The sequence below is a fragment of the Sinocyclocheilus rhinocerous genome, unplaced genomic scaffold (assembly GCF_001515625.1).
Source record: "Sinocyclocheilus rhinocerous isolate Xijiao unplaced genomic scaffold, SAMN03320098_v1.1 scaffold130, whole genome shotgun sequence".
Classification (NCBI taxonomy): Eukaryota; Metazoa; Chordata; class Actinopteri; order Cypriniformes; family Cyprinidae; genus Sinocyclocheilus; species Sinocyclocheilus rhinocerous.
Window position 1 is genome coordinate 639,448 of NW_015623500.1, and position 27,607 is coordinate 667,054.

General features: G+C 37.9%; 1 protein-coding gene across 1 annotated transcript in view; it reads left to right on the plus strand.

Moving 5' to 3' along the window:
• Window positions 1–27,607, plus strand: part of LOC107705157 (ryanodine receptor 1-like) — a 35,038-nt gene that overhangs the window by 4,201 nt on the left and 3,230 nt on the right. Inside the window, exons 2-4 of the mRNA XM_016508354.1 lie at window positions 20,296–20,415; window positions 22,411–22,512; window positions 24,052–24,072. Of these exons, the coding sequence (XP_016363840.1) occupies window positions 20,296–20,415; window positions 22,411–22,512; window positions 24,052–24,072 (243 nt within the window). The remainder of the gene's footprint in view (window positions 1–20,295; window positions 20,416–22,410; window positions 22,513–24,051; window positions 24,073–27,607) is intronic.

The window sequence follows — 27,607 nt, forward strand, 5'->3', positions numbered from 1 at the left end:
TGCTCTGCCGCCGTTGGTCGGCCCCCTGGAGTCGGCGGCCATTCCTCCTCCATGGCTTCTCCCTCTGTCGGCTCCACCGTGGGTCGCCATCATGGCTGTGGCTTGAGTCCTGCTTGGCTCCTCTTGCTCTGGGCCCCTCCTGTCTCCTCCCTGGCTCCTCCCTCCTTCGTCGCCTCCCTGGTCTTTGTCTGCCGGCCCCCTCTCGGGTGTCCGTCCTCCTGCTGAGCCTCCTCCCTAGCTCCCACCTATGCCTCCCTCTGTTGTTGCCTACGGTGCGAGGACGCACCTTCCGGGAGGGGGCGAAATGTCAGGATTGGACCTGTTTTGTCGTGTTTCAGTTCCTGTCTTGCCTTATTTGGTCAAGTTCCTGTCCTCGTTTAGTTTGATTATGTGCCATTGTCACCTATAATGTTGTGTAGTCTTTAATACTGTAGACACAGCCCATTTTACTCACTGAAAGATTTATTCGTAATAGACTAATTACTTCATAATTGTATTAGAGTCTCACACACATGCTATACAGATAATGTATAGTCGTGCATTAATTTGAGTGGTGACATCTATTATGGGAGTGGCTTGATGGAGCGCAGGAGATGCAGATAACATGATCTTGACCCTTAAGAAACTTTAAGAACCGAATTAGCCAGATCCTGATTAGCGCGATGATATCATCTTGGATGTGACATTTCATCTCGGATGTAATAAGCTATGTACGAAGAACGGGCCCCAGGCCTTGAAATTTTGTTAGAAAAGAAATAGGTCCCATTTTTGGCACTAATTCTAAAAAGCACAATATATGAGCAAGTTCAGAATTATACATTATAGAATGTATTATAGAAATCCTATAACATCCTTAATCCTATCAGCATAGATATGTATAGATAGTTGCCCTATTAGTGGCTGTTTCTATAGGCCGCCATACGTAAGCCATATTGGAATGGTCAAAGTAGGTCCGAAAATGCTCAAGAACAAGTTGCCTGTATGTCTGCAACCCAGTATTAATATCTATATTTTCAGCAGATGATTTTTCTAAACTAACTTAATACAAGAGCTAACTCAAGCCATTAGCTAACACTGCATTTAAAAGGTACTATAGTTTAACAACTTGTAATATTGAGGTAATACATATTAAAAAACAAACCAACCTGTGAAAGTTGATCAAATTTCTTCAGAAATTTACATTTTGCCTGCTTTTACATCCAGTGGCTGTGCAATGTTGTGGCGTCTTGAAACTCATTGATTTTTATTGAATGATGACAGATTGACTGTTCCAAGATGGTGGACGTTTCGACATGTCTGGAGCGGTCAAATGTGGCATCTACCTATACATATCTATGGCTATCAGTTTTATAAATAGATGCATTTGATGTACTGGATGTTGAAGAACATTTCGTTGACTTTTGAGACGTCTGTCTGGAAGACTGTAAATCCATTTGTCCAGTGGGATCAGCTGATATCTCATAATACACCCTCATGCCTCTTTTAGGAATGCTAATAAAAGTGTTATGTGGATGACAATGCTGCAGAGAATCCCTTTATGATCAAAGGTCAACTTTTTATAATCTTCACGAGACACCAAAACAAAGGCTTACAGCTGTTCTGTGCCCACACGTGTGTAAACAGACATTTTTGTATTGTCGTTGGAAAGGAAGGAGTCTTGTCAGTAGTGGAAATGATCTTTTACAGGTATCACATGATTTTAAATAACGTTCTAACAAGAGATCTTTGAACATTTTGCTCTTTTGGTAAATTAATAATTAATTTAGTTGGTTTTTCAATTGATTTATGGCTGAAGTTTAGTGGCATCTGTTGTGAAGTATGAATTCTTTGACTGTGTGTGTGTGTGGATGGTAGAGATGACCCACCTCTTCCTCTCAACACTCCCACTTTCACTTTCTGTTGTTTTTTATATCACTGTGAGGACTGGAGAGGAGAGGGATGAGTGGAAGGGAAAGGAGTGTATATGTAGTACACTTCAAAATAGTTTTTTCCCCAAATCAGATATGAGAGATCATATTCTCTCACTGCAGACCCTATTTTACTTTACTTATTGTGAACAGTGCATGTTATTTCAAGTCAAATGGAATATTTTAACTTAAACTTAACTAAACCTTTAACTAAAACTATTAGAAATTATTTTTGTTGATTGAAATAAAGCTAAAATACATTAAAATATAAAGATTAGATTTGGCTCAAAACGTAAAAACTTAAACAAAAATAATACAAAATACAAAACGAAAGATATAAGGTTAAGTTCAAGTACTAAAATAAAAAAAAAACTGAAGCAGGCTAAAAAATATATTAAAACAAACTAAAATGAAAATGAAAACACAATTTATCAAATTAATAAATACTATAATATAAATATAAATAATAATAGTCTCACAATAGTAATCTTACTCTGAAAGAATCTTCGGTCACTCTTTATTTTAAGGTCCAATTTTCTCTATTAACTAACTATTAATCAAGATTTTTGCCTCAGTAAACTCCATACTGCTTATTAGTAGTAAGGTAGGCCTAGTTGTTAAGTTTAGGTATTGGGCAGGATTAAGGAATCTAAAATATGGTCAGGCATACTATGTGCTTTATAAATACTAATAAACAGCCAATAATATGCTAGTAATATGCATGCTAATAAGCAACTAGTTAATAGTGAGAATTGTTCCCTATACTAAAGAGTTACTGAATCTTCTTTTTCCATTTGGATAATGTAATTAGGCTAGGCATATCCAGAAATAGCCGTTGCTATTTAGGATTTGTTTTAGCAAACTTCCATTAAAGTCTGGCTCTGGACTTTTCACAACTCAATCAATAAAGACAGTAACGATATCCTACACTTTATTCTTGTTTCCCTTGAAAAGTTCAGATTACAAAAGTAAAATGGGATACGAACAGGGACTCACGTTTAAAGTGACAGTAGAAAGACAGTGAAAAAGAAAAATGTATCAAAGCGGCATCCAATCTTTTTGGGGCTTTCTTACCGAAATATGTTTGATTTTCTTTATCTGCATGTATGACAATAACATCATAACAGGTGCAGGTAATGTGAGATTTTCTTTGTATATATTTCAGAGCTACTCAAGGTGCAGTATTATGTGCTGTGTGTAGAGTGTGTGACTGCTGTAATCCATACAGTGACTCAGCATGTGTGGGTCAGTCAAGAACCAGCAGTTTTCTGAAGGGCTCAACAGTGTGTCCTTGGGGGAATCCTTTCAGGAAAGCCCTTTGCCTTTCACCAAAGGTTTCTGAGACTAATTATTTTTCCTTTTGTCATGCCATGCCACTCTTTCATACTAATAGCTGTGATATAAAAGTAGTGTGACACTCCTAGTGTTCTAATAGAGGTATCACCCAATCAGTGATGCCATGACAGCATTTTCATGCAGCTCCAGAATCTCATGGCATTTACAGCTCAGGTGATTGACTCAAACAAGTGCCCAGGGCCAAAGATGGCATATTTCAAAGGGGGTCCTGCGCCAGCCAAGCAACTGCCGTTGAGATGAACGCAAATGCTAATTTAGCATTTGGACATAAAATATGGACATAGCTTTGTCCAGATTTTACTGAGCTCCTTAAGGGTGTTGAAAATAAAGAGATGGAAAATAGAGAGAGAATAGCATCAGTGGTGTTGGAGTGCATTTGAGGGGGTATTCGGGTTCCAGGCTATAACAGCAGTTTCCTTTTATAGTTTCACCACTATAAGCGCCTGACACTCAGGAGGGAGAGCAAGAGAGTCTGTGTCCTACTTCGTCTTTGCCTGAAGCCGTAGGGAGGAAAGCAAGTGTGTGTGTGTGTGTCTGTGTGTGTGTATTGCACATGAAGCATAAAAGCAATTAATCGCTTCTGTAATCACTTCTACACTTTTCAAAATAAGTTTTTTTTTATTGGCGTCTGTGGTTCCATGAAGAACCTTTAATATCCATGAAACCATTCCATTCTGCAAAAGGTCCATTACACTCTTGAAAATAAAGGTTCTTTATTGAAATAAAAAAAAGTTATTTTAGGAGCTGATCACTGAAAGGTTCTTTGGGGAACCCAAAATGATTATTTTATAGAAAACCCTCTCATGGAACCTTTGTTTTTAAAAATGTATAGGGGAAAATACTATTTTCTTAGATTTTTAAAATGTTCTTCTCACTAAAAAATCGTTTAGAGGCTGCTGTGGTGTATTGAACATTTAAGCATCTCACATTCGTATTAATAATATGTGTATTTAGGGGTTTTCTGCTGTGTTACTCAAAAATGTTGCAATTTTCCTCCCTTAACACACAAATCTGTGATGATCAGCCTCAGAAATTAGGAGAGAAGGATCTAGAAGCACTAATTTTAGTGCTCAGTTATGCAGATAGAGCCCACAATAAGGGCCTGTCTGTCACAGGGGACTCTTCATGGGCGGTGAAGAGAGGCGTGAGGTGTGTGTGTGTGTGTGTGTGTGTGTTTGATGGAGGATTAGACCAGGATCTCTTCAGAAGATTCCTCAGGTCTTGAATGTGTAAAGCAGGAGTCTTCCTTAGGCTTATGTTTTGCTTAGCCCACAGATGATCAAATCTACACCTCAGCCCTAACAGACCATCTGTTCATTGACAGCCAGGGTTCTTGTGCGCTGTCATGACCACATCTTACACAATAAACAGGTGTTTTTTCTGCTAGCACTCCAATGCCTTTAAAGAGAATAATTATTTACGTCAGCTATAAACTTTAACTGACCCCTGAGTCCACTACTGTACTGTAATATGTGAAGGAAGATTACTCATGGCTCAGATTACAATGCAGATGCTCCAGCTTCATACTGTAACTTTTCTCATGTTCTTTATTTGTAAGTTTCTTTGAATGGTAGGGTCATAAATCATAATTTCATGATTTTGATTTGTAACAGGAAGGGCTCATTACTTTCATTACTATGTTATGTTCACTCTTTAAAAAAAGTTAAAAAAGGGGATTTTCACTGTGATGCCATAGAAAAACCAATTTGGGTTCTCCAAAAAACCTTCAGGAAACTGTTCAAAAAAGGAAACTGTCAATGAAGAACCTTTAATTTTGTGTTCACATAGCAGTTATTCATACAGTTATTAATCTACACTGTAAAAAAAAAAGAAATTGAGAAAATGTAACAAACTTGAGGCAACCAGCTTAAGGACTTTTTTGCATTTAATCAACTCAGCTTATGGAAAAAAAAAATGAACAATTGATACTGGTCTGTGCTTTCATCAGACGTAATATACTCAAAAATAATAATTTTACTTGTGAAACCAAGTTCAGTATGTTTGCATTTTAAATTAAACTGAGCATTAACATTACATAATAATCATGTAGAACCCGTTTGTCAATTTGCATAATAGTTTGTTGCGCAAACTGAAAAAGGCTGACTAGTTTACAACAAAATGGAATCAAAAGAACTAATAAAAAAAAGCTAAATGTCACGGTTGCACTACTGAGTGGAGTGCGGAGCAAGAAACGGAGGGAGATGAGAAGTACATCAATCCAGAGAAGTTTAATCACATAAAGGAAACACGAAAAACTCATGTAGCACATGTAGACTTGGACAATACCGGACGCTGAACTAAAAACAGGGAACACCATTTAAACACCTGACAAGACGAGGGGATGACGAGACACACCTGGGATCAATGGAAATAAACGGGGAACACCTGGAATTAAATAAACATAATCAGGACAGGAACAGGAAACCAACCAAATATGGGCAAGGAGAGCACATGGGGAGCAAAACACGGAACTAAGTCTGACATGACTCCCCCCTCCTGGAAGGCGCGTCCCGCGCCATATAACATCCAACGGGGAGGGGGGTGGGCGCTCTGGAGGCCTCTAAGAACAGGGTTAACGGACGGAAGGCCTTCAGGGTGGCGCCCGTTCCGGGACCCATGGCGGATCTAGCAGTTCGGGGCGCCATGGCGGAGCAGGCAGACTCGGAGGCCATGTGGAGCCCTAATCAGGACAGGAACAGGAAACCAACCAAATATGGGCAAGGAGAGCACATGGGGAGCAAAACACGGAACTAAGTCTGACATGACTCCCCCCTCCTGGAAGGCGCGTCCCGCGCCATATAACATCCAACGGGGAGGGGGGTGGGCGCTCTGGAGGCCTCTAAGAACAGGGTTAACGGACGGAAGGCCTTCAGGGTGGCGCCCGTTCCGGGACCCATGGCGGATCTAGCAGTTCGGGCGGGGCGCCAGGAGCAGGCAGACTCTGGCAGGATCTGGAGCCCTCCCTGGGCTTAACTGGGCAGCTGGCGGGCTTGTCATTGCGGTAACCGGCGGGCTTGACTTTGTAGCGGCGGGCGGGCCTGACATCGGAACGGCCGGCGGGCTGATGACTAGGGTGGAGCTTCGGAGGACAGCGGGGAATTTGGGGTTGGGCAGGCGGTAGGAGCCGTTGGAGTGGTATGTGGAGGTTCTCGGCGTGGGGTGAGCTGGGGAGACGCGGTGCGTTCCAGCGGGAGTTGGTTGACGAGGCTTGGGAAGTTTCTTTACTTCAACTTAGAAATCTGAACCATTTAAGAACAGCACGAGATTAATCAGCTCGATCAGGGGAAAATCACATGTAGGAAGATCGCAGTGGATTTTCTCGTCATCCAACGTCAGCAGGAAGCACGCACCTAGAGTGGCGTCGTACCAGCTCACCCGGTTGGAGAGCTCGAGGAAACCCTCCACATACCGCTTCAACCTCCGACCGCCCTGCCGCAAACCCCACAGTGCATCCTCAGCTGCAGTCATCTTTTTTGGGTCTGGTATTCTGTCACGGTAGCACTACTGAGTGGAGTGCGGAGCAAGGAACGGAGGGAGACGAGGAGTACATCAATCCAGAGACGTTTAATCACATAAAGGAACCACAAAAAACTCATGTAGCACAATGTAGACATGGACAATACCGGACACTGAACTAAAAACAGGGAACACTATTTAAACACCTGACAAGACGAGGGGATGACAAGACACACCTGGGATCAATGGAAATAAACGGGGAACACCTGGAATTAAATCAAGATAATCAGGACAGAATCAGAATCAGAATCAGAATGAGCTTTATTGCCAGGTATGTTTACACATACGAGGAATTTGTTTTCGTGACAGAAGCTTCCACAGTGTAACAGAATGACAGTGACAGAACAAAAAAACACAGATAATAAAAAATAAAAAATAGAACAAGTAAATAAGGAATAAAAATATATAAATCGACAATTGTATGTGCAGGTATATTACAATAGACAGTTTTGTATGTACAGGTACTGTATATTATGTGCAAATTTGACAGGAACAGGAAACTAACTAAATATGGGCAAGGAGGGCACATGGAGAGCAAAACACACAAAACACGGAACAAAGTCTGACACTAAAATATCAGTTCATTTTGAATAATAAATATGTATATCCAAGTAAATTATTCAAGTGCATAATCAGTGATCAATCTGAGCATGTTCAGTAGACTGTTACAGTAGTAGGACCCTCACAATACATTGTAAGTTATTTCTGTTTATTTCAAGTATGTAGTTTAAGTAAAATTTTAAGCTAGTAAATTTCATGAAAATGTGACTTTATTTTTTTATATATATAATATCAACTTATTCTACATTTAGTAGTTCAATAAACATTAAAATATAGTTTGTCTGACAAAGTTAAAGGAATGGACATCATCTCTCCAATAACGTTTTTATTTGTAAGGTTTTTTTTTTTATTATCAGTGTTGAAAAGAATTTAGTGTGAGATATTGGTAAATAAAGAATTGAGTCATGCAGGGGATGTTAATCATTGCTCATAAAAAACAGTAGTGGAAGGGTTCAGAAATCAATAAACAGAATATGACATTAGAGTGACTCAAATATCTACATTATGTCAGCACATAAATACCCACTTTTCAATGAGAATATTATATATATACGATTTAATTGTCGTGTCTTTGCTTTGCTCACTATTTTGGTCCATAGTAAAATAACAGAACTAAAAATGCACTTACTTGCAGAACAGCTGTAGAATACTGACAACATTAAAGTAATAGTTCACTCAAAAATGAAAATCTGTCATCATTTACTCATTCCCATGTCTTTCTGAACCTGTATAACTTTCATTCTTCTTTGGAGCACAAGATATTTTAAAGACTGTTGGGAACCGATCTTTGCTTGTTGGATAAACAAATATTCAAGATTAATAGGCTTATGTTATATTTATCTAAACAATGACCCATAAGCACATGTTAGAGCTTCTATGAGTCAAACATTTTGAAATTCAGTTGGTGAAGTCATGGTTATGACTCATAAAACTGCGGATTTTTCATGTTTAAGAGCTCTAGGTGTTTTCAACTGTTGATGAAACTGCATCAGTGATGAGAACCTTTATAAGTGGCTCTCATGTAGACCCCTGGGACCAAGCCATAGTACAGTTATTACGCTTACAGAATGAGGTGTACACAGTTTGTTTGTTTAATCAGCCAAAGTTTTTCATCACTGTGCCATTGCCGTTTTTGATAATATCAAACGATGATTCTTTATAGTTTTGTCAGATGTTCCACTGTAAATGTAGACTGTCTTAATGTTAAAAAATCTCAAGTTGTTCCACTTGCTGAGCAAATATATTCATATTGATATTGCAATGATTTTAATATACTTTCTATTTGACCATTTGACCATGAGAGCTGTAGGCTAGATGAACTGATTATCAAATATTACAGTTTACAGTAGGTAAGTTTGATTAATTTCTGCCATTTAGTTGAAAATACTATGAACCCTATATATATATATATATATATAGTTTGGGTCGGTAAATTTTTTTCATGTTTTTCAAGTCTCTATGCTCACAAAGACTACATTTAATTGATCAAAAATACAGTAAAAGAGTAATGTTTTGATATATTATTATAATTTAAAAGAACTGTTTTCTAAATAATATTTTTAAAATGTAATTTATTCCTGTAATTATTTCACAATCCTTGAGAAGTCATTCAAATATGCTGATTTAGTGCTCAAGTAACATTTTCTTTATTATTAATGTTGAAAACAGTTGTGCTGCTTAATAGTTTGTGGAAACCGCAATACATAACGAATTATTTGATGAATACGAACAGCATTTATTTGAAACAGACATCTTTAGTACTGTAAAAGGCTTTAATGTCTGATTTGATATATTTGTTGAATAGAACGAGTGTTTTTCCTAATACTTTATATAGTTCTGTGTGTGACAGGTTTCAGTGGTTGGAATAGTTGTACGTGGGATATTGTAGTTAATGCATGGTTTTCTGTGTGGCTGTGGGATCAGAGACTCTTCTGCCCTGAAAGAGCCTCTGAACTATCTGCCAGTCAGCAGTGGAGGGGAATGTGAGAATGACAGGTGCACTCACCCAAAATAGCAATGTTAAGGAGTGGGGGAAGGCCCGCGGCAGAGTGAGAAAGAGAGAGAAGCTGGAGAAGTGTAAAGATGGATGAAATTGGAAAGAATCAGCAAAACATGTTTTGGACCAAAAGAACTGCAATAATGTTTCAAGTGATGTTAATGCTGTATTAATTAGTTTGTAAGTGTAGGGTTTATGTGTGTTTGGAAGAGACTCATAATTTTTCTGTCAGGTAGAGTTATAACTAGAGTGGCCTCATAAAATATTTGGACACTAAAATCATCTGTTAAAATGTTTGAATGTAATTGAATTAGATAACATATCAAAACAACTGCAGTTTTTTTTAAAAGTAAGATACAGTAGCACAAGCAGTTTTTTAAGCAAAGCATTGTACCAAAATATGCTTGTTAGGTTGTAAATGAGGTAATACTGTTCAGAGACAAAGCATTTAGACACTTTCTAGTTGTCAGATAGTGAAATGTGTTTATAGTTAATGCAATAAACTACTAATGTACATTAACTAAAATCACCTTGACATTAGTCAGTTGCATGTAACAGCAACATTGGCTCAGAAAATGTCATTTATTTGTAAATGGCATTTGATTTGATATTTTGTATCTAATACTATTACATTTTTAAAAGTGTCTAAATACTTTTTTGAGGCCACTGTGTAAAAAAATCAGACTTGTTCTTTGTATATAGACCCCCCCCCCTCCTCCTTTTTTTTTGTTTTCATTCAAGACGGTCCACCTATGAACACAGACATGCTGCCTGTTTCTGTGTGCATTTATTTGGCTGTCAAAATGCTGGCAATCTTTAAAAAGCTGTGAAGTAGGCCACTGACAACCGTTTTGTCATCCTCTTCACCTGCTGTGGTTCTGTCTTCATGGTAAGTGATATCTCCTTCCTGGAGTTACTGCCTGCAGTAAGATCTGCTATCAAATCCCAGTCAACTGAGCTAAACTCATGTTATGACATGCACACACGTTCCTCTGAAGCTAGAAAATATAAGCTGCTCTTTAAAGGTGTCTTATTTCTGGAGCTGTAGGATTGATAAGGTGCTGCATGGAGCCACCAAAGACATTTTTGGGGCTTTTCCTCTTTTAACTTACAAGATATCACTGGACATGCAAAACAAAAAGGTAAATTGTAAAAAATAAGTTCAACCAGGTTTCTCAAACAAAATAAAATGGTCAAACTGTCTAGCTGGTGCAGAAGAAAGTATTTTATCATCCTCACAGTCAGGGCCGTTTCTAGCCAATTTGACGCCCTAGGCGAAATCCCTATTGCCCCCCCCCCAATTATATATATATATATATCATTCTTTTCAGCCACCAGTTGCTTGTCACATTAAAACTGGTTGTCATAGTAACGACACTACAGCAATTGACAGCACTCTGATCTAGTGGCATACAGGCATCGTCAGATTGACAGTACTCTAGCCCAATAATGTTGGGGGACCCAGTGGGGGCGGCAGTCATATTTCAGGGTGACCGTGCCACTCTTTATCACAACCCTGCTAAAAGTGCCAGTACGTGCGCTCATTGGCGCCCCTTCAGCTGGTGGCGCCCTAGGCGACCGCCTAGCTCGCCTATGCCTAGAAACGGCCCTGCTCACAGTTCACCCAAAATGAAAATGCTGTCATCATGTATTTACTCGCATGTTGTATAATAAAAGCTATTATGCAAAATTATTCTATTGATTCGATTAAAATTCTAAAGATGTTTATTAATACAAAATATCCTTTTTGTCTCTTAGATAATACATAGATAGGCCTATATTTGATCGGTTCTGGCAAAATGAGTCACAATGAGCAAATTTTCAAAAATGTGTTATTTTTATTTTCACATTATCCATTAAAATACCTTCAAAATAATGTATGATTTGTTGTAATCGGGCGAAATTTGACGGAGCTACACCCGTTCGAAGTCTGACAGAGTCGGCAAAGTCAATTTTGAGAAAAATCGAGTTAAAATTTTCTGAAGGTTCCAAAGCAAAATCACCTATCATTGCATCTTTTCCTCCAGTTCCTTTCTTAATAAATTACTGTATTAGTAATCACAATATAGCTATTTTAATTTGTTATTATAAATAAGAACAGATGTGAAAATCAGTATGCAAATATAAGAAAGAAACAAATAATGCATTACCTTTTTCATTTTACATCTAAACAAAAGCTTTCAAATAAGAAAAACAAATAATCAAATGTAAAAAATCCATTTAGTGTGTTCATTACAAATAAATTGATTATTAAAACTACAAAAGCAATTCAATCAAGAGCAGTGAGTGATTCCCTCTTTTCTTTTACCGCTAGATTAATATTAGACCTAATAAGATAGATGGCCTATATTAAAGGGATAGTTCACCCAAAAATGAAAATGTGATGTTTATCTGCTTACCCCCGGGGCATCCAAGATGTAGGTGACTTTGTTTGTTCAGTAGAACACAAACGAAGATTTTTAACTCAAACCGTTGCAGTCTGTCAGTCATATAATGTAAGTGGATTGGAATCACAGCTTTGAGAGTCATAAAACATACACAAACAAAACCAAATTAAACCCTGCGGCTCGTGACGATACATTGATGTGTAAAGACACGAAACGTCTTTAAGACTTATTGTAATGCACTGATCTAATATAATGTTACACGTCAGATGTTTTTCTCCAGCAGTTACCCAAACGTTCACTTAAGACATAAAAGATTATGTTGCGTGAACACTTAAATACTGTAATTCTGTGTATGTGTAGTAAATCAGCTCAACAGGGAAATATTTATGACTAATTTGCCTGGCCCCGGGGGTCATTTACGTCTCTTTGGAATGTGTTTGAAATTCAATGGGGAGACGAGAGTGGTGAAACTGTTTAGCATCTCCTTGATAGTGGGGGGAACCATTGGCCATTTAGCACCCATATAAGTGTAAAGTCTGTGACCAGGACTGTAATTTATATGCAAATGTCAAAAGCTAAAAGGGTCTCTTAAGCCATAAAACCCAAAGATCATGCATGATTCTATGCAGACGCTACATGTGTATATTTATTGGGGTTGCGCAGTGTCGGAAGTGTCTTTATGCGGACGCTTTGGATGACAGTCAGCTTGAGAAGCGAGAGGAGAAAAGGTACTCCTCTCAGAAAACATAAAAATAAATATAATTTTAGGTGTTTAATTACTATTTGGATCTTTGGGATCACTAGACGAGGGCTTAATGAACAAATTTTTGTGAAAACCTCAAATTCGACTAAAATCTACTTATAATGTAATTTTTCTCTTTTTTGCGTGTAGCTCAAAATTAGCCTGTGCGCATTCCGACTCATTTTGCCAGCACGGGTCACATATACACTTTTTTGTATTGAGCATAATGATTGCATGCTTACTGTGTGCTTACTTATGCATTAAAGTATTTACAGGTAATAGTACTTATACTGTCACTGACACTAATTACACAATTAAACATAATTATTGTTAAGTTTTGATTGCAAAACAACTAGGGATGCACCGATACCACTTTTTCCAGTACTCGCCCTCACATGCTGTGTGGTATCGGCGTTTGGTATCGGGGCATTTTAACGAGTACGAGTACGAGTACAGGAGACCAGTATCGGGCCCGATACCGATACCAGTATCGGTATCGGTGCATCCCTAAAAACAACTCAAAAAGGTCTAAAACGGCAGTATTTTTGGATGAAACAATGAGTCAGTGGTGTTCAATATTTTTGGACCAACATTCTTTAAATAAATAAGTTTGTACCTACACGAGTAAATTATGATAGTATTTAATTTTTGGGTCAACTGTCCCATGACTTAATGAATCATGTGGTTTATTTAGCGTTGTTATGATGAAGTATTTTTATAGGCCAATCTGGAAGTTAGCATTGCACAGGTTCCCTCGACAAAAACCCAGGAGTTTTCCATTGGCGTTTAGATTATTGCAGAAAGTAAGCTCTGTGCCCAACAAGTTTTATGATGTTTACACATTTTATTCATCGATAATCATGATAATAAATGAACAGAACTTTTATGAATTTTTTGAAGCCTAAATACAATCACTAGAAGTAAACAGTTAAACGTAGGCTATAAACAAACTACACCATGGTCACATGACTTCAGCACGATTATCGTTAATCTTCCGACATCTCTTTCAATTTATTTAGAAAAAAAAAAAAATAATTTGCAAGAGCATGATTATAAACACAACAAGGCTGTGAAATTGGACTAGTGAGTAGATTAGTTTTCTTGTTTGGTTATTGATGATGTAAAAAATGTCTGATTCAGCCACTAACTCAACTACTGCTTTCAAGACAAATGAAAGCTTTAAAAAAACCCACAAGGGCGCATTACTGATGTATTTTATGTCGTAGAATAAAACATGAAAATATCTTGAGTTTGTGTTAGCCCTATAGACCCTATTTCAGGTGTTTAATCAAAAACCCTTTCAAAAAACCCATTGACTTTGAGGTGACAGAAACGGAAACTTGTTTCTGCGTTTTGTCCTACAAAGATACATCATCCCTGCAGCACTCTATATATAACAAGCAAATTTGTAATTCCGTTGTGCCGACAGGAAAACAATAACCGTCATCCTATAAAAACCACAGTGTCTGTATGACCACAGGCAGCCCACCTAGAGAGGAAGTGACATTTTGTATTGGGAAACAGTCGCAGGAGGTCCTGCGTGTAAAGAGTGATGTGCCTTTGTGGTCCAGGTTAGTCGGAGCAGACAAAAGCATTTTAAAAAGGGACAGTCTTTAATGCAGCAGCCCCTCCTTCTCCTCCATATCGACTCTTGTTAATCCACCCACACCATCCCTCCATCTGTCAGTGTCAGCGGTCAGTGATGGCTGGAGTCAGAATGAAGGGATTTGGCTTGATCAGCACACTGGAGGAGAAGGGGAATCCCCACACTGATTCTAATTATAAACTGTGTTGTGTGTTTTGATGGCGCACTTTGCATTTCCTCTTAAAGCTTGTTTGTGTAGTGGCAGCTTGTTTATACAATCGTGTCAATGAGGTTATGAGGTAGTTTTTAGGTTTGTTACAGCATTTTCATTTTTATGTCACTCTAGTGATGGATAAATGACTGAATTAAATAGAAATACAGTTAATTCTGTCAGTGTGTGACTTTAAATGTAGTCTTGCAGACCGTAGACTGCTAACATGAACAACATCTAATGTTGAATGACAATGAATGTGAGTGTTTTTGTTTAGAAAAGAGATTCTAGTCCAGGATGTTGATTCATTAATACAGTGTTCCAGTTGTGATAGTGATAGTGGCCCAGTATTGATAATAAATATTGTTTAACCAATAAAAGTAGAGGACTGGAACGAACTGTTGTAGAGTATAATAAAAAAAAAAATGATACAAACCACCACCTGTGTGGAACTGATATGATTTTTAAATGTTTTTTTTAAAGTCTCTTTTGCTCACCAAGGCTGCACTGATCAAAAATATAGTAAAAACTGAATTATTATAAAATATTATTACAATTTAAAAGAACAGTTTTCTTTTTAATAATTTTAAAACGTTATTTATTTCTTTGATGACAAACCTGAATTTTTGACATTGACACTGACAACTGGAGTAATGGCTGCTGAAAATTCAGCTTTCCCATGACACAAATAAAATAAATGTAAAAATATACTACAACAGAAAACAGTTCTTTTAAATTTTTATAATATTTCACAATATTTCTGTCACGTGTACGTTTCTGTTTAGTTCCTGCTTGCCCCTATTTGGTTAATTTCCTGCTCATTTAGTTAATCATCATTCATTAGTTTCCACCTGTGTTGTATTAATCATCTCGTTTGCTCCTTAGTTGCCTGCCCTTTATAAGCCCTCAGTATCAGTCATTCCTTGGTCCTGGATTAATGTTATTTTTCAATGGTTTATGTGGTTGGATGCTGATTAAAAATACTCCTTTATTCCTACTCCTTCGTCGTGCGCTCACTACAACCACAACCCCTTGACAGAATCCAGGACCCGTTACTGACAACGGCGACATCAATAGAGGAACGAACGAGGTTAATCGCCATGGCACAGGCGAACCCCGACCCGATCGTCTACGCGAGGGCGTTCGTGCCGCTCGCCCTTGCCAGCTCCCTCAAGGGGGAAACCCTCGTGACGCTGTTCCGGATCGGGATTACATACCATCGCCCCGCGGAGCTTCCAGACACCACCAACCTCGACTGGAAGGAGGCAGTCATCTGGTGTCTGGAGAGCCTCTGATCCCGATCCGGGACTCCTCCGCCGGCTGTTCAGTCGCGGCTTTCTCCAGCCTGCCGGCCACTCCAAAGTCAAGCCAGTCGGTCGTGGCTCACTCCCGCCCAAAGCTCGCTCCAGTGTCGGCTCTAGCCCCCGAGTTCGCTCCAGTGCCCGCTCCTCGAAAGCACCTTGCTGTGCCTGCTCCTCTAGAGCGCCCTCCAGTGCCAGCACCTCGTAAGCGCTTCCCAGATCCCCCGTTTAACCCAGGGAGGGCTCCTGATTCCTCGTTTAGCCCAGGGAGGGCTCCCGTTCCTGAGTATAGCCCGCGGAGGGCTCCTGTCCCCGAGTTTAGCCCAGTGAGGGTCCCTGTCCCCGAGTTTAGCACAGTGAGGGCTCCTGTCCCCGTGCTTAGCCCAAGGAGGGCTCCAGTCTCTGAATCTCCTCCAGAGCGCCCTCAAGTGCCCGCTCCTCCAGAGCACCCTCCAAAATTCCTAGTTTTCCCCAAGAAAATTTTGGGAGGAGGGGGGAATATACCCGTGGCCGAGCCAGCTAAGGCCACGGAGGATCCTCCATGGCCTCCTGAGTCTCCTGATCCGCCATGGCCTCCTGAGCTCCCTGCTCCGCCATGGCTTCCTGAACTGTCTGCTCCGCCATGGCTTCCTGATCCGCCCTGGCGGCTCTCCTTGTCTCCACCCTGTTCCAGTCCTGCACCAGCCTCCAGAGCGCCCGCCCCCCCTCCCTGATGGTTCTGTTCCGTCCAGGAGGGGGGTGATCTGTCACGTGTACGTTTCTGTTTAGTTCCTGCTTGCCCCTATTTGGTTAATTTCCTGCTCATTTAGTTAATCATCATTCATTAGTTTCCACCTGTGTTGTATTAATCATCTCGTTTGCTCCTTAGTTGCCTGCCCTTTATAAGCCCTCAGTTTCTGTCATTCCTTGGTCCTGGATTAATGTTATTTTTCAATGGTTTATGTGGTTGATGCTCATTAAAAATACTCCTTTACTCCTACTCCTTCGTCGTGCACTCACTACAACCACAACCCCGTGACAATTACCTCTTTTACTGTACTTATGATCAAATAATAACAGCCTGTCTGTCTGTCTATCTATCCCAAACTTTTGACCAGTAGTTTATATATTGTGCATAGTTTTTGCATGTTTATTGTGTGTTTTTTTTATTATGCATAAAAATATTTGTGGGCCATTGTACTCCTACTTACAATAATTACATAATTGCATAATTATTTGCGAGTTTTAATTGCAAAACAACAAAGAAAGTCACAAATTATATAATTTCATTCAAGTCAAGTCACCTTTATTTATATAGCGCTTTTAACAATACAGATTGTGTCAAAGCAGCTTTACAGTATTAAATAGGAAAATAGTGTGTCAATAATGCAAAATGACAATAGTAAACACTCAATTTTCAGTTAAAGGCAGTTCATCATTGAATTCAGTGATGTCTTCATTCAGCTCAGTTCAGTTTAAATAGTATCTGTGCAATCAAGTCGACGATATCACTGGAAATGAAGTGTCCCCAACTAAGCAAGCCAGAGGCAACAGCAGCAAGGAACCAAAACTCCATCTGTGACAGAATGGAGAAAGAAGTCCATTCCTCTGGTGGAGTGGGCCCTCACACCTAGGCCTGAGGCGTAAGCCAAGGCTATAGCATCCACTATCCAGTGAGACAGTCTCTGCTTCGTAACCGGCAGCCCTTTAGAACGGACTCCGAAGCACACAAAGAGCTACTCTGAATGTCTAAACAGGCCAGAGCGCTCAACATACACTCTAAGAGCCCATTGGGGAGCGCTAGAAGGGTGATGACTTGTACTCTAAATGGTGTGGAGAGCACTTTCGGCACATAGCTGTGTCTCGGTTTGAGGACGACTCTACAGTCGTTAGGCCCAAACTCAAGACAGGAAGCACTGACTGACAGTGCTTACAGGTCACCCACTCGCTTGATCAACACTAAAGCCAAAGGGAGGGTGGTCTTAAACGACAGAGGCCGCAAGTCGGCCGACTGGAGCAGCTTAAAGGGAGGGCCCCGTAGGGCCTTGAGGACTAAAGATAAGTCAAGTCACCTTTATTTGTATAGCTCCATCGGTGACAGAATGGAGAAAAAACCTTGGGAGAAACCAGGCTCAGTTGGGGGGCAAGTTTTCCTCTGGCCAGACGAAACCAGCAGTTCAATTCCAGGCTGCAGCAAAGTCACATTGAGCAGAGGACTCAACTGGTTCCTGTGGTCTTGTCCCGGTGGCCGTCTAGGAGACAAGGTCTTTACCTGGGGATCTGTCTCTGGGGCTCATCTAGTTGTTCTGGTCTCCACTGACATTCAGGGCTGTCGAGGTCATCTCTAGGTGCTGATCCACCATCTGGGCTGGATACGGACTGGATCCAGGTGACTGCAGTGACCATCTGATCTGGATACAGACTGAATCTGATGGCTACGGTGACCTCGGAATAAGAAAGAAACAGACTAATACAGTATCTTTATAGTTATCATACTTAGTGTGAACAGGCCTTAACAAGACATTTATGTGTGTACACACCTGTTGTGAATCCATAGAAATAATTGGTGAGAACTGACCACATTAATGCGCAAAGTTTACAAAATTCTTACTGAACTTGAAATTGTTGAAAGTACAGTATATCTCTGCCCACTAATTTTATAACATGTTCAAAATGACCCCTAAGTGTATTTACGGTCGTCTTGCTGTGAATCTAGACCTAAATATGGTTTGACTGTAATCTTATACCTGTCTTAAGAGGCAGAAATAAGTGTGACATATTGGTAAGGCCCAGGTTTTCAGGTTCCCTTTCAGTGTTCATCCAAACCTACCTAGTTTGTCCTCCTACACTCTTTGTTCACTGTAATGTGCATGAGCTCTGAAGCATTTAAGCAACACATTAGCGCTGATTGTTTGTGTCTCGTGTTCCGCATCTGCCAAATCCCAGAGCTGCTCTGGGCCTATTTATACAAAGATGAGCTAAGCCTGCAGATCATGAGGCTCAGCACAGCAGCTTACCATGAGACCACCATATCAGACAGCAAAGGCTCAGAATGCTTAAGTGCTCACTACAGACGTTATTAATGGGTCTGCTTCATTCATAAAAGATTTGTGTATGTTTTTAGTCTTTCACATAAGGATCAAGTTCTCATATTCGTGTAACATGTTTTATAGGGACCATATTAGATTTGTTTTATATTTATTCTTAGTGAACAATATTATACAAAATATGTAATTGTGCTATTTTATTTTATTTTTTTTTGCATTTTAGTAAATTTTTTCTGTCATCTAACACTCAAATAAAGTTAATCTGAGCACTTAAACACTGTACACTCATTAACACTGTTAAAGGTAATGTTTTTAAATATAATCTCATGAATGTTATAAATGAATGTTATATTATAATGTTGAAGGTCTAAATTCACTAGGATTGTAAATGATTGGTTTTAGTGTTTTGTTTTTTATTTATTTGGTCAAAATAGCATAACATTTTACTATTTATCATTCATCAGCCATAAAATGAAAAGAATAATTGTTTTATAGGTACTGAGCAGCTATTTACTTTTTGTGCATCTTTAAGAATATTAATACAGCAAAAGTAAAGTGCTTATATACTGATGTTGTGAAATGCAAAAAATAAAAAAATATATATATAAAATTGTATTTATTTATTTGCATGTATTTATTTGCATTTGTTAGCATTTCACAACATAAGTAGGCCTATATAAGCACTTTATATATAATAAATATATATAATATAATATAATAAAATATATATTTGTTGTGAATTTTGAAAAAATATTGTGTGGAATGTGTTCCTTTAACATTCATTTCATAAATAAATTCCAGCAACAAACTTGAGATTATACTTAAAGTATAACTTGATTATATCTGGCTATATCTGCTTATCCTGCCCCATTATTACTTTATGGTCCGATTCGGTCTACTCTGAAACACTAAAATGTGACCAACTATTAAAATCATTGTCAATGTGATCTCTGTAAATTAAATAACTTAATCTCTGGATATGACACATCATATGGGCCATAAGTAGTAAGTACTGTATTACTGACCATATAGCCACAAAGTCACAAAGGCTTTAATACTAGCCATATACAGCCATCTTCTTTCTTCCTAGATGTGTTTTAGAGACTATAAACACCTGGAGTTTTAAAGGCCTCTGTGCCCTTACAAAGGATAGACTGGCCCCATTTCCTCTGTGCAGGGGATTGTAGGACAGAACGTACCAGCAAAAAAACACGAATTCTCCGAAACCCACTGTTTAGGAGGGTAGAAGATAAATCGTGAGGTTTGAGTTTGGACAAAAGTGCTGTTACAGAAGAAGGGAAAAACACTAGGACACAGTGAAATATGAAGGCGAGAGAGAGAGAGATGGAGAACAAATGATGGAGAAAATGAAGCTGGAGAGAGAGAGGAGAAGGGAGCGCAGGATATGGCTACATCATGTCAGTCAATGGAGGGAACAGCTGTTATACATAACAGGTGGAGAGTGTTTGGAAGCGGGTGTGTTTATTACTGTATTTACATGCTGTGCTATGAACGTACCAGCCCTTGTGTGTGTTTGTGTCTCACTAATCAGTGTGTTATCATTCAACATGTTTGCACGTCTCACTATGAATAGGTATTTATTAGACCCCATTGTCACCACATTGTCACCATCTGGCTCTGTTCATACTCTCACTTTGTATTCCTTCTGTTTTTTCTTCCTTTTTCACAACCTGCTCTGGCTCACAGGAAGACCAAGTTGTGCTCCAGTGCACCGCGACTGTTCTGAAGGAGCAGATCAAACTATGCCTTTCCTGTGAAGGCTTTGGGAACCGTCTGTGCTTTCTAGAGACAACGTCAAATGCCCAGGTATAGTCATCAAAAAGTGTCAGGGTGTTGATATTCTGGGCAGGAAAGCCACTCCTCATTACAAATACCTGGAGTAAAACCTATTTCAGTGTATGTTTTTTTTTTTAGCTAGATCACATTTATTTTATTAATAATAATTAGCTATATATTAATATATAAAATAGCTATATAACAGTTATTTTTGTAAGGCAAATAATACTTTAATGTTACATTTTGTATGCAGGATAGTTTATTAGTATTTTTATATTACTCATTACAGTTATCCATTTTACCAAACATATGTTTTGGCTGTATCACACCAGCTGTCAGACAAATAATTACTAAAATTGTAAAATATTGGTATATTTTGCATATATATTTACATTTGTATATATTTTTACTCAAATTATTACATTTTTATTGTATATTTTAAATCATCTTAAAGTATTTTTACTTAAATATGGCATTTTATATACAATATGTTATTTTATTAATATTTCAATATTCCTCATTACAATATCCAGTAAACCAGATTATTTTACTATATCACAACAGTTATTTTTGTCAGGCAAATAATACTCAATGCTAAAAAAAGTAGAATAATGCTAACTTTTGTATATATTTTTATTTACTTTTGTATATAGATAGATAGATAGATAGATAAACTTCTATATATTTTTAATAAAAGTATAAAATGTATTAAATTATTATTGTACTGTTTTGTATTGTTTTGTTATTGTGTCTCACTAATCAGTGTGTTATCATTCAACATGTTCACACGTCTCACTATGAATAGGTATTTATTAGACCCCATTGTCACCACATTTTCACCATCTGGCTCTGTTCATACTCTCACTTTGTATTCCTTCTGTTTTTTCTTCCTTTTTCACAACCTGCTCTGGCTCACAGGAAGACCAAGTTGTGCTCCAGTGCACCGCGACTGTTCTGAAGGAGCAGATCAAACTATGCCTTTCCTGTGAAGGCTTTGGGAACCGTCTGTGCTTTCTAGAGACAACGTCAAATGCCCAGGTATAGTCATCAAAAAGTGTCAGGGTGTTGATATTCTGGGCAGGAAAGCCACTCCTCATTACAAATACCTGGAGTAAAACCTATTTCAGTGTATGTTTTTTTTTTTAGCTAGATCACATTTATTTTATTAATAATAATTAGCTATATATTAATATATAAAATAGCTATATAACAGTTATTTTTGTAAGGCAAATAATACTTTAATGTTACATTTTGTATGCAGGATAGTTTATTAGTATTTTTATATTACTCATTACAGTTATCCATTTTACCAAACATATGTTTTGGCTGTATCACACCAGCTGTCAGACAAATAATTACTAAAATTGTAAAATATTGGTATATTTTGCATATATATTTACATTTGTATATATTTTTACTCAAATTATTACATTTTTATTGTATATTTTAAATCATCTTAAAGTATTTTTACTTAAATATGGCATTTTATATACAATATGTTATTTTATTAATATTTCAATATTCCTCATTACAATATCCAGTAAACCAGATTATTTTACTATATCACAACAGTTATTTTTGTCAGGCAAATAATACTCAATGCTAAAAAAAGTAGAATAATGCTAACTTTTGTATATATTTTTATTTACTTTTGTATATAGATAGATAGATAGATAGATAAACTTCTATATATTTTTAATAAAAGTATAAAATGTATTAAATTATTATTGTACTGTTTTGTATTGTTTTGTTACTTTGTACAGACATAAATTGTACATGCTTGTAGACAAAGAAAATGTGCTGTGCTGCTTATATTTACACGCACCGGTGAAAGCACACACAAAAATTTATTTATTTTAGTGTATAAAATGCAGCAGTTAACATTTTTCATCACTAAACATTATTTCCGGGATCCCATGAGTCTGTAAGATTATGATGCCAGTGTAACAACCTTGTTTTTTTTTTTTAATCCATTAATTATGCATGAGTCCAAACATTGGTGTGTTTCTTCGTCTTGGTCTGCAGAATGTGCCGCCTGATCTGGCAATCTGTGCCTTTGTACTGGAGCAGTCGCTGTCAGTACGAGCCCTGCAGGAGATGCTGGCCAACACTGTGGAGATGAACGAGGTGAGAGTCTCCATGAAGGAGAGAGAGAGAGAGAGAGAGAGAGAAGGATGGAGAGGTGGAGAGCAGGGAGCAATTCGAAAAGCAGAGGGTCAAAAAGAAAAGGAATGATGAACAAAGAATATTACATCCTTTTACAATTTACAAATACATACAATAAGATGTAGCCTGTAGAGCTAATAAAGAAAACTTACAGTAAAAATGTGGTTTTAAAAAGAAAACGTGAGAAAGTAGTGATATAACATTAAAATTGTATAAATCGCTAATTTTTCTAAAGAAACATTGTCCATCAGCGACACTAGCAGATTCGCGTCTCACTCGCCTCCCCTGAGCCCATTGAGTTTTAACAGACGCCCAAAAGCGTGCAGTGAGTTTGGTGGGGGGTAATTGAGAATGAATGGCGGAAAGTCACACGAGAGGAGGCAATGCTTCCATCGCAATATGATTGGATATGACTGGTTATTATCGGCTGTGATTGGTTCATGCGTTAAATCCTGCCTCTTGTGTTTGTGCGAGTTCCATGTTCGTGAATCAGTCTGAACGAACAATATAATGGCGTTAATGCAAAGACTTATTTAAAAAAGTAAGCAAACAACTCACACACTTAGACATAACCTTGTTATGTCAAAATAAGACTTAAAATGGCATGAAAACATGATCTGGGGGAGTTTTTAGTGAGTAATCAGCTTGGTGAAATTAAAGTAAATCTCTGTGTCTGTGACCAATTTCACTGAGCTTTGACGTCTGATGATCTGAAAAATTCAAAAATAGTTAAAAGTTAATTTGATTTAAAAAAAAACCAAACTTTAAGGACTTTGACTCCTCATTTCAGAACATTACCGCACACCACTGATTGATAGATTTTTTTATGGTATTGTCAGACTTTTTGGACCCCATTTTATATCCATTTTCTATTTAATATGTGATCCTGAACCACACAACCAGTCATAAGGGTAAATGTTTTTAAACTGAGATTTATACATCACCTGAAAGCTGAATAAATAAGATTTCCATCGATGTATAGTTTGTTATGATATGACCATATTTGGCCGGGATACAACTATTTGAAAATCTGCAATCTGAGGGTACAAAAAATTAAAATATTGAGAAAATCGCCTTTAAAGTTGTCCAAATGAAGTTCTTAGCAATGCATATTACTAATCAAAAATTACGTTTTGATATATTTATGGAAGAAAATTTACAAAATATCTTAATGGAACATGATCTTTACTTAATATCCTAATGATTTTTGGCATAAAAGAAAAATCTATAATTTTGACCCATACAATGTATTGTTGGCTATTTGCTACTTAAGACTGGTTTTGTAGTCCAGGGTCACATATTTGTTCCAACAGTATTTTTTTGCTGCTCTTAATTTTAATCCTTCTCTGTTATGTTATATTTGGGTGCATGGGGTCATCTAAAAGCCAGTTTATTAGAGGTATATTCTGGTGTTGGAGGGTAGATTTGTTAGTGTAACTTAATTTCCTGTACTTTTTGTCTCTCTCCTGACCCTTCGTCTCCCTTTCCTGCCAACTTTAGGCAGTCGATTTGGATAAATGGGTATGTCATGTCTCATCGTAACCTCAGCACCCTTCCTCTCCTCTGTACCTAAGTCTCCTACTCAGTGTCCGGTGTGGATGAAATAATGCTGTAGCTCTTCTTCACCCCTAAACCTTTACTTCTGTCTGACCTTTGACCGCTGTCACCTGTTCCTCATTTTGTTTGGTTTGGTTGGAGTTGGAATCCCATTTGCTCTCCAAATGGCATTTCAAATGACACCTCATCCGTGTGTATAAGTGTATACATTTGTAAGAAGTAGAGAGAGAAAGAGAGAGAGAGCATTCCTGTGTGTAAAATGAGCTCAGTGCCACTGAATCCTGGATAAGGATATGATCCTCAGCGTGAAAGCTGATAAGCATGAAACCAGTGGGCCACACAGATATGTCCATGTTTCAAAGGGATAGTTCACCCAAAAATGAAAATTCTCTCATTAATTACTCTCCCTCATGTCATTCCAAATCCTTACTACGTTTCTGGGACTTGAACGTGGTAGTTCCGTCTCCATCTATGCAGGGTCAGAAAGCTCTCAGATTTGATCAAAAATATCTTAATTTGTGTTGCGAAGATGAACAAAGGTCTTACTGATTTGGAACGACATGAGTCGAGTGAGTAATTAATGACAGAATGTTCATTTTTGGGTGAACCCTTTAATAACATTTTCATTGAAATAACATATTTAATATGCTGTCAGACTGCTTTATTTATTTTTTTAAAGCTGCATTTGTTTTTACTCACCCTCTGTTTATACCTACATTACATGGTTTTGCATTTTTCAAAATCCTAAAATTTAAATTCACAAAGTATTACATATGCTTTGCCCCTGGCATGTTTATTTATTGAGTATTTTAGCTAATTTGATTATGTTTTCAGCTATCAAAAATAATTTAAATTACCAATTCATTCTACAGCATTCAACAGATTTTCCACAAACAAATAAACAAATAATAGCAAGCAGGTTCTATAGGCTTCAGATCCATAAAAAAATATCTCATACAAACTAATTTGGAGAGGCTAATCTGGAAAACAATCAGCCAAATTAAGAGTTGAAAAAAGAAAACGTTTTTTTTTTGTTTTGTTTTTTCACTACTAACCTCCACAGTAGTATAATCATTTATGCTAACATCAACCTTTTCATTTCATCTCATGATTGTGTGATTTTACTAAATGATACAAACCAGCTAAGAAAATGTCTAAAATCCTTTGATTTGTGGATTAAAGAATTTAACAGTACTTCATTTGCCTGAATTTTACCAATATTCTTCAATCATTTTTCAGAGCGTAATGATATTTTCAAATCATTACCCCACAGGTTCTGTGGTATTACTGTGACAGATCATAATAGCTAAGACATCAGCATACCATAAAGACCTCAAATAAACCTTGTAACCATTTCAGCATATGGAAAAATAAATTGGTAACATTTATGAAAAATATAGATTGTATTTAAAATTAGAAGTATTTTAGGTAGATTTTGATAAGATGCACCAAGTGCTTTCAAGTTTCCAGATGTTGCTCTTTCTGCATACTAAAGAGACAGTTGGGTAACTCGTCAAACAAGACACTATGGTAAAATAATTTCAAACAATCACATATTGATATATATTTATTTATTTTAAATATACATTTAATTTCATTATTGGATTTATTTATTTTTTATTTATTTAAATGGGTCATCGGATGCCCATTTTCCACAAGTTGATATGATTCTTTAGGGTCTTAATGAAAATTCTATAACATACTTTGGTTAAAATTTCTCAATGGTAGTGTAAAACAACACCCTTTTTACCTTGTCAAAATCAGCTGTTTTCAGCAAGACGTTTTAGTGCATGTTCCTTTAAATGATAATGAGCTCTGCTCACCCCGCCCCTCTCTTCCGTGGGGTGATGAGCCATGCTCATGATACCGTTTACTTTAGTCACGGAACTTGCTAACTAGCACGTTATTAGGAAAGGTGATTTGCAAAGATTCATAAAAGAACCTTATACTCGCTTCTTCTGTAGGTGAGGCTGGATCACAAATGATTCTCGCGAACATAAATGCATTTAGGTAGATCGGGGGCGCATTCCCTTCAAAAACAAAGGTAATCCACTGCGTCTTCAGCGGCTCAGATGTCGGGAGTAAATGATGACTGCTATGTTCATTATTGTCACGGTGCGTGTGGAGCCTCAATCGCTAAGGAGACATTCTTGTCTACATCTGCTCCAGAGTCGAAACAATGGCGGACTGATGAAAGCTCACTTGGGGCGGGTCTAAGATAAAACGCTACTGTCAATCAACAATTATGGTAGAGATGAAGCGAGGACTCAAGTGCAGGATGAATGGTTCGTTCTTTTAATAATAAAAGGAAACAAAAACAAAATAAAACAACCCAGAGGGGGAAAAACAGACAGGCAGGCTAGGAACTGCACTACATGCAGACATAACACACACAATGAAAAACGACGAATCAGCACAGGATTACAGACACCAGGAGAATAAATAGGAAACCAAATGAGGAGGCTAACGAGGGAGACACAGGTGGAGCAACTTACAGGCTAGGAACTGCACTACATGCAGACATAACACACACAATGAAAAACGACGAATCAGCACAGGATTACAGACACCAGGAGAATAAATAGGAAACCAAATGAGGAGGCTAGCGACGGAGACACAGGTGGAGCAACTAAAACAATAATGAGGTAACAAGATGGGCGGGGCAAGACAATAGACAGGAGAGAGCACATGGCACCAAACAAACACAACACAAGCCATGTGCTCACAGAAAACAGTGTCATCTGGTGGCCATCCTGGGCACACCCGCTGAAGACTGTGACAATTATTAAATCCAACAACAGAACACCTCAATCACTTAGGAGACATTCTTGTCTACTCCTGCTCTGGCGTCGAAACAATGGCGGACTGATGACAGCTCACTCAGGGCGGGTCAAGAGTAAAACACTAGTGTCAATCAACAATCATGGGAGGGGCCTGGGTACGTGTGACGTCACACAGACAGGCATCTGAGAATGGCTTGATATGAGAAAGGGGAACGAGATTTTTTTTAAAAACACTGGGTGGATCTTTAACATTATAGGGTGGTTGTGTGTACACACTGCCAACACACATTTCAGTTCAGACAACTTGTAAAAGTGCATGTCGCATCCGATGACCCCGATGAGGTATATTACATATACCTATGCAATTTATAGTCCTAAAACATAGGAATTAATATTTTCAAGACATTCAAGAACCTTCCTGTAGGTTATTACCATGGCAGTTTTAGTTTTAGTTAAATTAGGTTTATCTTTAACATTTTTGATTTTGCTTTTATTGAAAAGCTGACACATGGGCAGCTGAGAAGATGCCTGAGTCAGTGCTAATGTGCAAAGGCAAACGAGGAAGTAACATGCTGACCCACCCATTCTAGATGGACACAGCTGTTGTGGTGAATTCACCCAAAAATGACAGTTCTGGCATGATTTACCCCCATGTCGTTCCAAACCTATGACTTTCTTCTGTACATTATATATATATATATATATATATATATATA